At 32.2% G+C, this 16,137-nt stretch overlaps 2 protein-coding genes across 2 annotated transcripts; both read left to right on the plus strand.

Moving 5' to 3' along the window:
• Window positions 1-628: 628 nt before the first annotated feature.
• Window positions 629-7,139, plus strand: LOC107909476 (la-related protein 1C). The gene is made up of 6 exons (XM_016837004.2): window positions 629-1,488; window positions 1,802-2,339; window positions 2,431-2,587; window positions 2,694-2,784; window positions 6,086-6,157; window positions 6,339-7,139. Exons 1-6 carry the CDS (start codon window positions 1,012-1,014, stop codon window positions 6,603-6,605), a joined length of 1,602 nt encoding a protein of 533 aa, XP_016692493.1. The 5' UTR covers window positions 629-1,011; the 3' UTR covers window positions 6,606-7,139.
• Window positions 7,140-11,757: 4,618 nt separating this feature from the next.
• LOC107908237 (protein FD) lies at window positions 11,758-13,153 on the plus strand. The gene is made up of 3 exons (XM_016835475.2): window positions 11,758-12,506; window positions 12,582-12,659; window positions 12,785-13,153. The coding sequence occupies exons 1-3, from the start codon at window positions 11,973-11,975 to the stop codon at window positions 12,854-12,856; spliced, it is 684 nt and encodes a 227-aa protein (XP_016690964.1). The 5' UTR covers window positions 11,758-11,972; the 3' UTR covers window positions 12,857-13,153.
• Window positions 13,154-16,137: the final 2,984 nt, after the last annotated feature.

Here is a 16,137-nt window from a genome sequence, read left to right on the forward strand (position 1 = left end):
AGTATTTGTGTTTAGAGTTAAATTATATTTTTTTATTAAAAAAATGAGTAAATTAATTTTTTTAGTTAAAATTTTTGTCTATTTCTATCATAAAAAAAAAATGGTTGACGAAATAACCAAATAGTTACACATAACATCTCACGTATACCTCATGTCGACTTACAGAGATTAGTTTTTAACAATAGAATTAAATGAAAAATTTACCAGAATAACCTATTTGCTATTTGATCTATCGCATAAGAATTGATTTGCTCATTTTTTTAAAGTAAAAAGCGTAAAATATAATCTAACTCTTAGTATAAGGGTTTCTATTCTATTTTTACCAAATAAATTATATTATGCATAGAAAAAGGGATTTATTCTCATCATTACGTGTCTTATTTCTATTGGATGGAAACCAAGGGTGGCCCTGAATTAAGAAACTACGTAACTGAATTTTACCGCCAGTCAAACAAGGAACCCAAGTGAAAAACCCTAATTAGATTTGTACAGCGGTAAATTATTCTATTTCAGCAGCGAATTGACCAAAACAACCCCTGAATAGAGGGCAATATAGTAAAATCGTAAGAGTATACCAAGCCAAAAAATGAAAAAAAACCCAACAGTTAAGCAAGGACCTGGATGAAATAACATTAAAATAAAAAAATACGCACAAAAAATATATTTAAAAAAGAAAAAAAGTGAGAAAGAAAAAACAGAAAGAAAGAGAGAAGCAGAGGTTATCGAATTATCGAATTATCGAATTATCGCTGCTCTTCTTCTTCGATCGAATTATCGAATCCCTAATTTTTTATTTTTGGAAAAAAATTCCTAAATTTTTGCAATTTTGGAGCATCGAATACTTCAACTCTCACTCTTTCTCGTCTCGAATTTTGTTTGATTTCTTTTTTTGAAATTTTTGGATCAAAATTTTGTTCGATTTTTTTCAGCGATTTTCTCCGTCGATCAACTCATCGATAAAGGGAGAGAAAAAGGAGAAAATCCGATTTTTGTTTTAATTGGGGTTTTGCTATGGCTGCAAATATTAATACGGCTAATTTCAATACCTCTTCCGCTTCAGTGACAACTGTTAATCACTCTCCCAGTAGCCCTAAACAATCACATCGCGCTACGAGGGCGGGTTCTTCGACTAGGACTGGAATCGGTCGTCGAGAACCCGACCCGATCGCCGGTGTTCCGTTATCGCCTTCGTCTTCTTCGTCGTCGCCACCGCCATTAATAGCTGCGACTGAGCAGCCACCTGTTGTGGCGGTGGTTGAGGAGGAAGGCGGGGAGAATGCGGGTTCTGGGTCTAATGGAAATGCGGGTAAGAGGCCCGCTTGGAACAAACCTTCTAACGGTGATGCTGAGATTGCGGCCGTCATGGGGACCCATAGGTGGCCTGCTTTGTCTGATTCCGCTAAGGCTTCTCCCAAATCCTCTTCAGATTCACCCAGAGCTTCATTGGATGGATCATTATCTTCTCCTCCTGTTGTCCCCGTTTCTCAGGTTTGTTTTCCTAAATTTAAGACCTTTTAAAAAAAATTAATTTCAATTTAATCGCTGCCATTTCCAGCTTATTTATTACCAACTGTTAAAATAGCTGAAATTAACTGTTTTAACTGAACCAAATTAATTATCCAAAGGGTCAAAAGAATCTTGAATTGTATTTCATTTTATGGAATCTGCATAATGTTCTTTGCATGAATATAGGAAGTATTTAGAGATTCATTTGCTCAAATTTATATATGATGTAATTTTGTTTTCTTGGAGGTTACTTATCTTGATGGTTTTGTTATACTTAGCAATCTGTAATTTGTAGGGGAGTGGAAGTGCGTCATCATTTTCCGCTTTGCAGAAACCAGCCAGCAACAGTGCAAACTCAAATTTGAATTTGACACCTAACCATGCTCCTACACGCCAGAGGTCAATGAAACGCAATAGTAATAACTCGGCATCTAATGGCAGTCTCTCACAGCCTCCACCTCAAGGTCCTATTGTTGAATCACCTGTTAATAGCCCTTCTTCTAGGGACCAGACACAGAGAACTGGATTTGCATCACAGTCTCATACTGGTAGTAATGATCACCAACACCCACGGAATTCATTCAGACAACGTAATGGTGGTCCACATCCACGAGGAGAGGGTTCTCACCATCAGAATTTTGGAGGAAGGCGCAATCAAGATCATGGAAATCATGAGTGGAATGGTCGAAATTTTAATAACAGGGATGGTCACATGCAGCCAAGAGTTGCTCCTAGGTTAATGAGGCACCCCCCCCCACCTCCTCTGCCTAATACTTTACCTTTTATTGCTCACACTCCTATGCGGCCTTTTGGCACCCCAATGGGGTATCCTGGTAAGCTGTTCTTTCACTATTGTTGTTGCTTCTTTTGGGTTAAGGATGAGTGACATTCTGAGTTTACTGTAATCTCTCTACCTCCTTTCAGAATTGGCATCTCTTTATATGGTCCCAGCTGCTCCTCCAGAGTCGCTTAGAGGTTTGCCATTTGTTGCACCAATGTCCCCAATGTTTTTCCCAGCCCCTGAGCCTCATGACAATCAGTTGCATGCTAGTATAGTGAATCAGATAGATTATTATTTCAGGTAATGCTTTGTTTGCGTGGTGACTTAGGTCAACTTCGTTAATTCAGTGGGCATATCTTGGTATTGATGTCACCCACAAAGCTAACTGCCTGTTTCTTTGTTGCAGTAATGAAAATCTAATTAAGGATACCTACTTGAGGCAGAACATGGATGACCAGGGCTGGGTTCCTATTAAATTAATAGCCGGCTTCAAAAAGGTGAGTTTTTTTTCAGAATGTGGAGCTAACTTAATGCCTGATTGTGTAGTTCCTGTGCCCAGAGCTAGTTTCATCTGTTAGCGTTATGCATGTTTATAACATCTGCACCTGCTGGACTTATCTGTTATATTGTTGAGGCAAGTTATGTGGTTATCATTAAAAGCAAACCTATTTTAATTGAAGTTTATGCAGTTGTCATTTGTATGTTTTAAGAGAATTTCAAAACTGTGAAAACCTGTGGAATTTTGCACTTTAGGTTTTGTCAAAATTTTCTAGAAATTAACATTCGAGAAACACGTAACTACTGGATTGTCAAGCTATTTTTCTATTTCCAAGAACATAAATTAAAATTCAAAGAATTGAGAAACCTAGTCTTCAGTTTCACACCTGCTGCTAGTTGTACTATTTCATGAATATTTATTGGTACTTTTAGCATAATGTTCCTACTCATTAATAAAATAATCTTTGAAACTTTAAGATACATTTATTGGTGATTATTTGTGAGAACTGTTATTGGCACTTGCATTTTTGGCAAGATAATTCCAATGGACATATACTCATCTAAATGCAATTGTCTATACAATGGTAAATAACTATTTTGTGTTCTATTTTGTGCTAGATATGTTTCCTACAATTACTGTTATTGCTAGCTCAATCTTTTTTATTTGGTCTTGGCTGTTCTTGTTTTATTATGTTTTCCTTTTCTTGTGGTCATAAAGAAAATCTATTTCCAAAGAATTTATATTCAGTTACCAGATTACTTTGTCTAAGTTTTTTTGTATGGATTTGTGTTATTTTCTTGCAACTTGCTTTCTAGATGTTCTTTTAAATTTTGGTACTTATAACCCTTTCGTTTAAGTTGCAAAACTATACTTTGGCATGCTATGTATCCTTCACTAACTCTCTGTAGGCCCACGATGCTGAAGAAATCTTTATCTCTTATTCTATATTCTTTTGGTATACTTATAGATTAATTGGTATGCTATCAGTGCATGATCATACAGTTAGTGGATTAATATCTATGTTGCTATACCCTTCTGATGTATGCACGCATACGTCCACCCATTAGATCCTGGTTGAAGATTATCCTCTTAAGAGATATTTAAACTTTAAGCATCTGCCTATATACTTACGTTGAGGTACACTGTAGTCCTTCCATTTGCTTCTTCTCCAACTTATTCAAATGGTAAGGTATAAGTTCATAAGTTCTTTTTAACTATTATTGTTAATGATAAGCTGGTTCAAGCTCAAACTGCAATGAACTTGTGCTTTTAATTTTTGTGTAATAATGGGTATTAAGAAATAGCATACTCTTAACTTAATCATTTACTTAACGTTTCTAATTTTACTAGTTAAATTTTTTGCTTTTCTTTTGGAAACTTACCCATCTCATCATTCCATTAAGATTCTTTTAAATTTAATGCTATAGGATGATAATATCCGATCCCATCCTGTATAGGAGCTATCCCAAATTAGGATGATCATATCACCAAACCACCACAAAAGATAATATCCCACTCTTTCCTCCCTGATCTTACTACAAATCCTTCTTAATATTTGTATATCATCTGCACTTATCTCTTTTATATGCATGTTGCTTGTTGTTAGCCAATATTACGAATCATATAGCAAACTAGTTGTGGTAGTCTCCTATTGCATTTTTTCACTTTAAGCAACCCAACCTTTGTCCTATGAGTAACATTTCCATTAAACTTTCTTTTCTTTCTAAATTATTGCCCTTAGATGCTTAAAGCACTTTGCTACTAATATCACTTAACCGTTTAGTGTAATAAATTCTTGAATGCCATTCCTTATCTTATGAAATGTACAGTCTGTATGCTTGGTTGTCAATTTGTGCAATCTACACCCAGACCTTTAGTGTTTGTCTCAACGACTCTGATATGATATTAACCACTTTAGTTTTGTCAGCCAATACACGCCGTCTGCTGGTAACATACACAAATGCATTTTCATCTTGAATTTCTTTTGATGTCTCATTCATTACTCTGGCAAAAAGAAAAGGAATCAACCTGGTATTTGATGCACCCATTTTGTAATCTGTACTTCATCTTTTAATCAACCACAAGTTCTTATGTTTACAATTGCTCCATAAATACCTCTGTACACTAGCATATTTGACTGTGTTCTTGTTTGAAACACATCAAAGAATGTCTCTAGGTACACTGTCATATGCTTTCTCTAAATCAACAAGTTCTTTTGTTTGTAATCACTCCATGCATATCACATTATACTGGCATATTTGAGAGGGATTGTGTTCTTGTCTAAAGCCCATCAAAGTTCATTGCCTTGGGGGCATGAATTCAAACTAATTTTCCACAATCTTAGCATGTTGTTGTAAATGTTACTCGAAGACTTTTTCCCAGTATTTCATATTATGACTCATAAGTTTTATTTGAATGATCATATCACATTTGAACCTTTTGCCTAAGGTATAGCACAGTGCATGTTAGGAGATCTGATTATGATTTTCTTGAGATTTGCGTCTGATTTTTATTTCTTAAAATTCCCTTTGTTAATTTAAATAAACTTTCCTTATAAATTAGGATACATAGCTTTCTTATCTTCTTTTTCTTTGTAGAACATGAAATTGTAGTTTTGCATCTTGTTTTTTAAATTTTAAACCTCTATTTAAGAGGAATATTATTAATGAATAAAATGAGTTGAAAGTTTCAGTAAATCCATTCCAACATATGCAACTCCCTTAGAGTTCGACAACCATAGGCAAAAATTGGAATCGAAATAAGGGAAAAACCTTTCTTCAAATCTTAGTTCTCTATTAATTTTATGGTGATTTGATCCCAGACTTGGACCATAACAGTGCACCAACTGTCATCTTCTGGATGTTAGTCCCATATATAGTAGTGATCTACCGTCATCCTCTGGAAATTGAGCTTTTGTGATTATGTCATTTCTTTCCAGATCAGGTAGTGAGCACCATTTTCTTGGTTTTGTGCCTTTGTGTCGAATAACAAAGAGCGTCAAACCTAAAAAAACATAGAGCGTCAAGTCCCTATAACCAAGATCATTTGATTAGGCACTCGCTTGATGCACCTAGGCATGCTGTTTTGTAAGGCAATATTCATAAAAAATGTCTACATGGTTAAAAAAACGTGCTTTTTTTTTTGCACTTTTGGCATCTTGCGCCCTTTACAACATTGGTTAAGAAATTTGTTGTTGGATAAGCTTGTAGTGATTTTGCTTTCCCAATGCAATTTTCTTTTCTAAATTTTAATGCTTGCTGTACAAACTCGGCATATTTTCTATGGCTTCTCCTTTGCAGGTTTCGCTTTTGACTGATAATATTCAGCTGATAATGGATGCTCTGCAAAGTTCAACAGTTGTGGAAGTGCAGGTACTTTCTATATTTGATAATCTTGGGATACATGTTTTATCAATATTGAAATGCCTGGTCTTATCAACCATCAAGACTTGCATGCCTCTTATTTTTATGCTTAATTAATGGTTTTGTTAGAACATAGGACTAAAATTATGTGGTATGGTTTGCTTTGATCACTTTTGCTTTCACATTTTAGGGTGACAAAGTAAGGAAGCAGATTGATTGGATGCGATGGATAATGCCGCCTTCTGTTCATTTCCCTACCATGTCTGGTCAGGATACACTAGCAGCTCGTGTTCAGAATATTTCATTGGATCAGAGAACTGCAAACCAGAGTGGTGAAAGTAACCCTGAAGATTCTGATGCTGGTAGACCATCATATGGGGACTTCAGTAATCAGGCTCAGCTATTCAACAATGAGGGATCAACCGTCGGTGCTCATGGTGGGCCAGCAAGTAATTGAAACTAAGCAAAATCTGTTGACGTACGTTTTCCTTGCTAAAAATTCCTGGAAGATAAAGAGTAGAGAATGATTTTGACGCCATGGGTTATTATTTGCCTCTCTTGAAGGTACTGGTTTTTGAACTTTGCTACGATGAATCACGATTTCTCGTACAGCAAATTTACCGAATTGTTTTCCTTTGTTCTTTTCTTTTTTTACAAATGGGGATGTTGGATTTTCTTTTACTATTTGTTATTGGTGATGTTGGTGTTTAAATTTGGGGAATTTCTATTTTAATTTTCGAAAAAACATAAAAGAAAATCTTTGGAGGGCTTTGATAGCCTCTGGTTGCAGGGGTGAAAAAAAAAAAGAACATACTTGGATTGAGGTCTATGGAGAAAATGGCTCCTGCAGCTGTGGCAGCAACAGCTACTACTGCTATTATTTATGCCTACAAAAGCTTCTTTTTTTATTACCTTTCGAGGCTTATATCATTTACCAAGAATTGCACTTTATATTATTTATTTATGTACTTATTTATACCCTATTATTATATTTGCTACTTGCTTCTGCTTCATAAAAGTTTGCCCTTCGTTTGTGGGACAATCCTTTGAAAACAACCATATCTTACAACTGGTTCTTGTTGTATGGTTTTAAGTTTTGGAGCTTGTGGTACTTTTGACTGACTCTCAGAATAATTTTTATTTATTATTTGTGGCATTAATATTATATTCTTTTTCATTTAGATGAGAATAATAGGGTACTATTAATACACATACCTAAAACTTTTTAGGTCTAAGTAGCTCCATACTTGAGTAATGTTTAGGGTTTAAGTCTGGTGGATGGAGAAAACAATTTTAGTAGGGTATAGGGTTTTGATTTGGTTTAATTTTGGATTTAGTTGGGGTTTATATGATCAAATTATTGAAAGAGGTAATGGAAAATGATAGTTTGAAGTACCATAGAAGTTTATAGAAGTTAAGTTGCATTTTGCCTTCCTATTAAAAAAAGGGGTAAATAGTCTCTATTTCTTGTACCAAAGAGTCAGTTGTTCTTTTCTGTTAAAGTTTTTATCAAATGATTACATGTGACAAGCCTTGTGCACTTTATGTTGATATATGGATTAACTTTTTAATAGTAAAAGTAGATTGAAGTTTTATAAGAATGATATAACGTATAATGATTTATTTATGTAAAATACAATCTGAAAAAAAGAAGAAGATGTCGATTGTGTTTAAAGTTAAGGCATGGTAGTAGTTTCACATTTATTCCATGGGCACTTGTGTAAGTAATAGTATCATTTTACTTGCTAAAAGAAAACATTCTTTAATAATAATAAAAGTGACACAATATGCTAAGCTTGGAGAATGGTTCATTTTATGGTCCAAGATTAACCCGATTTGTATTAGGATAGAACATATATAGCAAAAAAACAAAGAGTAGCACAAACAATTTAGGGTACATGCATGTATGTTTAATTGGTGAAAGAACATAAAAACACCACCACGCACCCCTATTGATATGGGGAAAAATGTTATTTATGTTAGTTCCCATTCAAAGGGGTGCTTTCCTTTAGGGTTGTTTTTTGTTTTTTCTAGGTACACTCTTCCCACTTGATTATCATGTCTCGTTGTATGAGCCCTTTATGGGGTTTCAATGCTAACATCCAATGGTTAAACACACCATTCACCAATGCTGAAAGAATAAGAATCAGAATATGATCGATAACGTTTCTCTGTGATTTCTGTGGGAAACTCAAAATATTATATATAGAGAAAGCAGTCGAGTCTCAATCAAATCAGGGTCCCCCCTATACTATACAACACCACCCCATGTTTAAGAGAGGTTCAATCATAGTAAGCATATAGTAAACTGGGAGATTGAATGCAGACAAAGTTGTTGTTGAGAGAGCAATGCAATGGTTTGGTGCTAGGGGCTCAAATAAGGGCGCCGTGATTGGTGTGGCCAACTATGATCACAGTTAATAATTTAGGGTCTCTTTAGATGAACGTATACGTTCAATATAGTGCATTTAATTTTTTAATATCATTGTCATTATTATTACATTAATTATAAATCAATGTATCATCCATCCAAAATATTATTAATCACTATAGTAATCAATAGTGAATACGTAATTATGAGATAAAAAAGAATGGTGACTGTGGTGGTGGAGTGGAAACCTGCAGTTGGCTGATTGCAGGCAGCCAAACCGGTCAGTGGCAGTACTACTAACTTTTCAAAGAGTTGAAAAGAGATTTGGAATAGTGAAAATGTTGCAGGGTTGACAGCTGTTCACTTAATGCCACCTCCCCCTTCTATTCCTAACCTTTGTGAGAGTTTCAAATTAGTCTAATCTTTTAACTCTCTTGGCTCCTCCCACTTACACTTTAATTCCCTCTTTTCTCCATTCATTTTTTTAGTTTAATGAGAAAAATGGATAAATATCTTAAATTAGAAAGTAAATTAATATTTTTTGTTAAAAATTTATCCATCCTTATTATTAAAAACAGGTTTGTATATGTCAACATGAGGTTACATGTAACTGTTTAATTATTTTGTCAATTACGTCAATTTTTATTAGTAGAAATAGATGAAATTTTAACAAAAATATCAATTTACTCTTTAATTTAATATATATATTAATTTACTTATATTTTGAGTAAATGTGACAGAATATAATCTAACTCCTAATATAGCGATATATTAAAATTTTATGACTAACTTTTATATCTGAATGTGGTAAATTAACTTATTTTAGCAGTTAAAATTATTCCATATCCTTACTTGAAATTGAATAATTTCAAAATACCACCTCAACGTATTTAATATCAAGATCAGTGTATTGAATATTCTTTTACAAGCTAATGGTATCCAAGTATTAAAATATATCATTAATTTGTAAAAAGGTTAAAAAAAATTTGTGTTTTCTGAAATTTAGGAGTTTATTTTTTAGACTTTATTTTATGAAATTTAATGTTTTCTATTTTTTAGATTTTAAAATTTAAGTTCAACCGTTAGCGCTACTATTTTTTTTGTTAAATTTGTTGCTGCGATATTTTTTAAATTAAAAAAAATACTTACATGGTAGCCATGTAATTAAAAAATGACTTTGTAGTTAACTTGGATTTAACAAAAAAAAATTAACAATATTAACAGTTAGACCTGAATTTTAAGATCTGAAAAGTAGAATAATTAAATTCTATGAAATAAAAACATAGGATTAAATTCCCAATTTTCAAAAAGTACAAGGACTTCTAGCACATTTTAACCTCTGCAAAAGCATTACAGAGGCTTGTGTATTTGGAGTTGAATTGTATTTTTCTTTCTCTACTGAATATGTATATACATATATATATATTAGTTCTTATAGCTAGACCAATTTTAAAGAATAAATTGATTATTTTTTGTTAAAAATTCATCTATTTATACTATAAAATCTTGATCCGCTACTATGTAATTATTTTGTCAGTTAGTTAGTTTTTAAATGTATAAATGAAGGATTAAAAAAAGAAGGTAAATTCACTCTTTAATCTAAAATACAAAAATTTAAATTAAATTATAATAATAAAATACTTACTCTAAATAAGAATAATAATGGAAAATGAGGTTTAAATCTCCAAGAAAAGTAAGTAAAGGGACAGCAAGTGGAAAAGGGAAGAAGAAGGGGGGGATAGCAGCATATTATCCTATGAACAAAACAGGTGTCTATTTCTCAGAGAGTTAAGAGAATCTCTTCAGAAACTGATGTTGATGATGTTGGTCATGACTCATGAATCACCATCATTTCTTAACCTGTTCTTTCATGGCTCTAATATATGCAGGAATATCATAATTTCGTAAATTTTGGATCGTTAAAATTGTTGTTGTATAGTTTTTTTGTTTACATTATTTGCGTAAATCCAACGCTCTTATTTCTATTCTCTTCTGAAGTTTATTTTTTTTCTCATGAAACAGTTTTGAACGTTAAGAATCTATGAACGGAAATCTAAATAATTTTATTCTTCGATCTCTAACACTAACTGTCATATCGACTTGAATCTTTAGTATGTTATTATATTCATCCATGAGTATTGATCTATCGTACCGGTCATCGAATTGTTGCTTAGTGATTTTTAGTTGAATCTTTTTTTAAATCGAGTGATCAAAATGCAAACGTATTAATAGTTCGTAACTCTTTGTTACTAATTAGTTTTTATATTAAATGAACAAAAAATCTAACAAATAATATGTAAAAATAGGGCTAATTTTTTTAGGGTATTTTTATATAAAATCTAAAAAGATATATAAAAATGATGAGTTCAAACCAAAAACCATATTTGTTTTTTAAAATCATTTTTTTAATTTCTTACATACAAAATCCTAACAAATAATAATATATAAAATTGTATAAAAAATGAAAGTTTTGAGTGTAATGTTAAATCGCGTTTCACTTTTAACTTGAAAAAGATATTATTAAGAAAGATAATGATTAATCTCGAAAAAATTAATTTTCATAAATCATAAAACAGTCCTGTATAATAAGTTAAATTTTATATAAAATATAGAGTGTAATTTACCCTATTCCCTAAATTATTAATAAGTTTATTTTTTGATCACTCAATTTTAAAAATTACAAAATATCACAGAACTATTCGAAAGTTTTCATTTAAGTCATTAGGTTGTTAAAATGATTATTGCATGGCCTTCTCCGTTAGCGCCTCTTGCACCAATCGAAAACTCTTTTCCCATTTTTTTTCTATAGTTTAGTTTTTTTTTCATGAAACAATTTTAAATATCACGAATTTGTGAACCAAAACCCAAATAGCTTTTTTATCCAATCACCAACAGTAATCGCTAGATCGACTTTGATCTAAGGTATGCTTTTCTACTCATCAAGGGACACTGATCTATCGTACCAATCATCGAATTATCGCTTAGAGCTTACTAGTTAAACTTAAAAAAAGCTTAACCAACCAGTGACTCGAATAAAAACTTTCGAATAGTTTAATGACTTAGATAAAAACTTTCAAATAACTCAATGACAATTTTATAACTTTTTAAATTTAACTGATTAAAACGTAAACTTACTCGTTGTGTAGCCAGTTGATATAGTTTACTCAAATATAAAACTACTGTCTTCACCTCTCTTTGTATCTCTCTCTTTTTAGTGTATGAATATATATAATATCAGTCCACATCAGTCCTTCAACAGCAGAAACTTCCAATGGCCAAAGCTGATATTAAACAGTCCCTTCCCCTATGGCGCGTGGCTCAAATGTACTCTACTCTTTCCCCTATGAATAATCACCACCATTAAAACACACCCAAAAACCAACCATCACCATTGCCATCACCATTAAAGCTTACCTCTCTTACAGTGTTATATCACCTCTGTCACCACCTCCAATGTTATCACCATCCAATAAACCCCAAATAACTCCATTAAAACCATCTTCTCCTTCACCTCCCCATAGACCTAAAACCATGGAAGAAGTATGGAACGACATCACCCTCGCTTCATTACACGACCACCACTCTTCTTCTTCTTCTTCAAGAGAACCCTTTTCATCCAGTCCTCATCTCATTCTCCAAGATTTTCTCGCCTCCAGGTCTGATCCACCACCACCGCAGCAGCAGACCAATGGTGGTGGTGATACCAATACTATGCTTTACGGTTCACCTTTACCACCTCCAGCTACCGTTTTAAGCTTAAATTCAGGTCCAGGCTTTGAATTCCTCGATAACCCACGTTTACAAAGCAGTCCTATTTCAACTTTGCTTACTTTCAATTCTCCATTCGAAGCTCTGGCTTCGTCGACCACCTTAGCCACCTTTGGGAAAAAAAGGACCCAAGATTCCGATAACAGTTCCGGTGATCGCCGGCATAAGCGTATGATTAAGAACCGTGAATCCGCTGCTCGATCAAGAGCTAGAAAACAGGTACTGTCATTTCATTACATTACATTTATTTCCCCTATTTTTTGGTCTGAAAATTCCTTTTTTTTTTTTTTGCAGGCTTACACAAATGAGCTAGAACTTGAAGTTGCTCATCTTATGGAAGAAAATGCAAAACTCAGAAGACAACAAGAACAGGTAAAAAAAAAAAACCCAACATTTAAAAACATGTTTAGAACTCGTATATGTTTGGTTTTTAGTCCCTTTAAGAACTAAAACATGTTTTCTTGGGGTTTCTTTTTTCATCTTTCATGTTCATGCAGTTACGAGTAGCAGCTACGGCTCAACTTTCCAGAAATCGAATGCTTCAACGAACATCAACAGCTCCATTTTAAGCTAAAAAAAACAAATCCAAGGACCATTCTCTTTGCTTTGTTCTTTAACCAAAGTCCCCTCTTTTTCAGTAGCCAGGGGAAGGGGTGTATGTGGTTTAAGCTAGAAAAGGAAGGAATTTGTATAGGGTCTTTTTTGGGAGGGTTGAAATGGCTATATTTCAAAGTGTTATGGCTAACAAATGCAAGAAAAAGATGGTATATTTACGGTAATATGTAAAAGAACCTTGATGCTGGTGGTGAGTTTTTTTGGTTTTGTTTGTATCCTTTATTAAATTAAGACCATTCATCTTCTCTGTACATTTTCTCATGCAAAAATTTGTGTAGTAGGAACTTGCTTGTTTAAATTTGGTGATTTAACCCCAAATATAAAATGCTGACTACTACTAGTAAAACAATTATCAATCAATGGGGGACCCAAAAAGAAGTAAAAGTTTTCAACTTTGTGCTCACTCATTAAAATTCCTATTCCTTATATGGACCTCTCTATGCTACTTTTTTTCTTCAATAAATTAAGGGTGTTTTAGGTTAAAATACATTTTTATCTTTTACTACTTTTTAAATAATAAAAGGGTAAAATATAAAAAATAGTCCCTTCTATTTTTTTAGGTTATGTTTTAGTTATTTACGTTATTGTAGTGTAACATTTTAGTCCTTAAGTGTTAATTATCGTTTACGTTAAGTTGACGTGGCACATTAAATCATCATTTTAAACGAAAATTTTAGGTTAAATTATACAATTCGTCATTATGTTTTTTTTAGCAATTTAATTTTTGTTCTTTTACGTTAAAAATGATGGAGAAGAGGGAGAAGTAGGAGAGAATGGAAAATAAATAAGAAAAAAAAGAGAAAGTTAAAAAATATAAAAGAAAAAAATTTGCTTAAAGCGAAAAGATACGGGGATCAATTGTATAATTTAACCTAAATTTTTTGTTTGAACTAATGATGTAACGTATCACGCCAGCTTATCGTTACACCATTAACGACAATTAACGGCTCAGTGACTAAAATGTTACAACACGTTAACTAAGTGATTAGAACGTAACATTTCAAAAAAACTATTTTAGTAGATTACCCATAATAAAAATATTCATTTAATATTATAATAATAAATTTAAATTTAACAAAATTAATTTTAATTTGGTTAATATTCTTTTTTTTTTTAAAAATTCGAGATTTTTATCTAATAATTACGTTGAATCTCAATTAAATTAGATATTGTATTTATTTTTATCCAAATGACAACTTCAATAATCATGTGGGTATAGTTTGAGGATTGTGATTCTCTTTTGTGAATCAATGCCATATCTTTTTCATGGTACATTACTTAAACAGTGACCAAATCTTGGGTTTCGTGGGGCAAGATTTGGTCCTTAGAATCAAATGTATTGTGTACATTTATCATACAATATGAGATTGTTGATGAGGCTTGAATCTTATTATTTGTCAAAGAGTTAATAGGTACATAGATGTCGACATCAAGAGGTGGTGGGCACGAGGCCCCTCCATGAATGACAAAATATCATTTCAGTCCTTTTATATCTCTAAAATTTTAAGTTATTTCAATAGTAAAACCATATTTTTATCCCCTCAAATAAATTTTCGATTTTGACCTTTTAAAATTTTAAAATTTAACTTTTTCCCCTAGAACGAGCCTCTAGACTTTTGTTTATAAGTCATAATTAATTATTAGGTTTATAAGAGTTAATAAAAAAAAGGGAGGGATGGTGCAGCGCTTCGGTCTTTCTTAAAATGAATTTTTTTTTATTTTGGTACTTTAAAATTTTAAATTAGTAAAAGTAAAATTGCACTTTAGCTCTCCTAAAATGATAAAAATTTGATATAATCCTTTAAAAATTATAAAGATATAGACTATTAAAATAGTGAAATTACATTTTTACAATTGTAAAAAACAGAACGAGAGGAATTTCGACCATTACTTCCTAAATTGTCCCAACTAATCGTTACATGCACCGACATCTTTAAGAACAATATTTTACATGACCCAAACATTATTTTTTTTCATCTCTAAACTCTATGAAAATGTATGTATTTGGCAATAGATATATACTACATAAAACCTAACATCTAAGGGTGTTGGAATATGGCTATTTTTGGGTTGTTATTGACTCAATGTAAACCTATACATTTCTCCCTTTTTTTAAGTCCAAAAAAGGGGGCGGAAGGCATTGGTAAGTGGGGAGCTTTCCCTTCCATTGCATGCTAAAGTTATAACAAAATTGATTCACTTTAGGTGGCCTAGGAAGTAGCAACTAGGCTTATGTGAAGATGGGTTATGTAGTTGTGTGTGTCTCCAATGTATTTTTAATTAGGTTAGTCCAAAAATTGGAGAATTATTTGTCATATATATATTTCATCAATTTCCACTTGGGGGACAAGAGTTGACCAAAAGTAATGTACATTATAAGTTGATTACTATTTCTAAACATGTAATTGTCTTGTACAAGGCATTGGATGAAAGGTAGGAGCCTAGAGAAAGAGGTAAGCAATAGCATTGGTGTCCACTAAAATGGTTAAATTATTTATAAATTAATATAATGATATAATTCTCTTTCAGCCCTTTAAGGGTTTATAATTCATTTTTGGCCCTCTAAAATTATTTTGGGCAAACTAAATTTATACTCAACAATTGGTAAGGTTTTTTTTTTTTTTATCTAACTATGAAAAGTTGCATTATTTGGTTTTTTCTTTGTAACCAGCCATTAAATGACAGATGGAAAGATGACGTGATAGCTTTTAAAATCAACATGATAGCAACTTTAACAATTAGTTTTGATTCAAAAAAAACCCTTAACGTTTAAATATTGTTTAATTTGGTCCCTCTTTTTTTCAATTTTGCTTTTCTTTATGATTCTTTACCTAAAAAGCTAAAAAAGTCTATCAACTAAATTTGGTCGAAAATATACCAAAAATAGAAACACTAAGAAACCCAAGATAAATAATTTTCATCTTTTTGCATTCTTTAAAATTAACCCTTAATGCCATAAAAAGTAAAACTGAAAAGAAAAAGACTAAATTACACAATGTATAATTATTGAGGGTTAATTTTTTTGGAATCAAGACTAAATTGATATAATATGAAAATGTTGCGGATTAAAATTGTAATTATGTCAATTTTAAAAACTATCAAGTTATCTTTTCGATAGTAATTTAATGACTGGTAACTAAAAAAGAAAATTTCAAATAGTTAAATGATTATTTTATAACTTTTTATAAACGAGTGACAAAAAAAATAGTAATAATTGAGTGAGTACCAGTATAAT

The sequence above is a fragment of the Gossypium hirsutum genome, chromosome D03 (assembly GCF_007990345.1).
Source record: "Gossypium hirsutum isolate 1008001.06 chromosome D03, Gossypium_hirsutum_v2.1, whole genome shotgun sequence".
In the NCBI taxonomy this organism is placed as follows: Eukaryota; Viridiplantae; Streptophyta; class Magnoliopsida; order Malvales; family Malvaceae; genus Gossypium; species Gossypium hirsutum.

Bases quoted from the DNA above. Each gene is read 5' to 3' on its own strand.
- LOC107909476 (XM_016837004.2), top strand. From the start codon at position 1,012: ATGGCTGCAAATATTAATACGGCTAATTTCAATACCTCTTCCGCTTCA. The intron at 1,489-1,801 runs GTTTGTTTTCCT...TGTAATTTGTAG, and splicing joins CTGTTGTCCCCGTTTCTCAG to GGGAGTGGAAGTGCGTCATC. The intron at 2,340-2,430 runs GTAAGCTGTTCT...ACCTCCTTTCAG, and splicing joins CACCCCAATGGGGTATCCTG to AATTGGCATCTCTTTATATG.
- LOC107908237 (XM_016835475.2), top strand. From the start codon at position 11,973: ATGTTATCACCATCCAATAAACCCCAAATAACTCCATTAAAACCATCT. The intron at 12,507-12,581 runs GTACTGTCATTT...TTTTTTTTGCAG, and splicing joins GATCAAGAGCTAGAAAACAG to GCTTACACAAATGAGCTAGA. The intron at 12,660-12,784 runs GTAAAAAAAAAA...ATGTTCATGCAG, and splicing joins TCAGAAGACAACAAGAACAG to TTACGAGTAGCAGCTACGGC.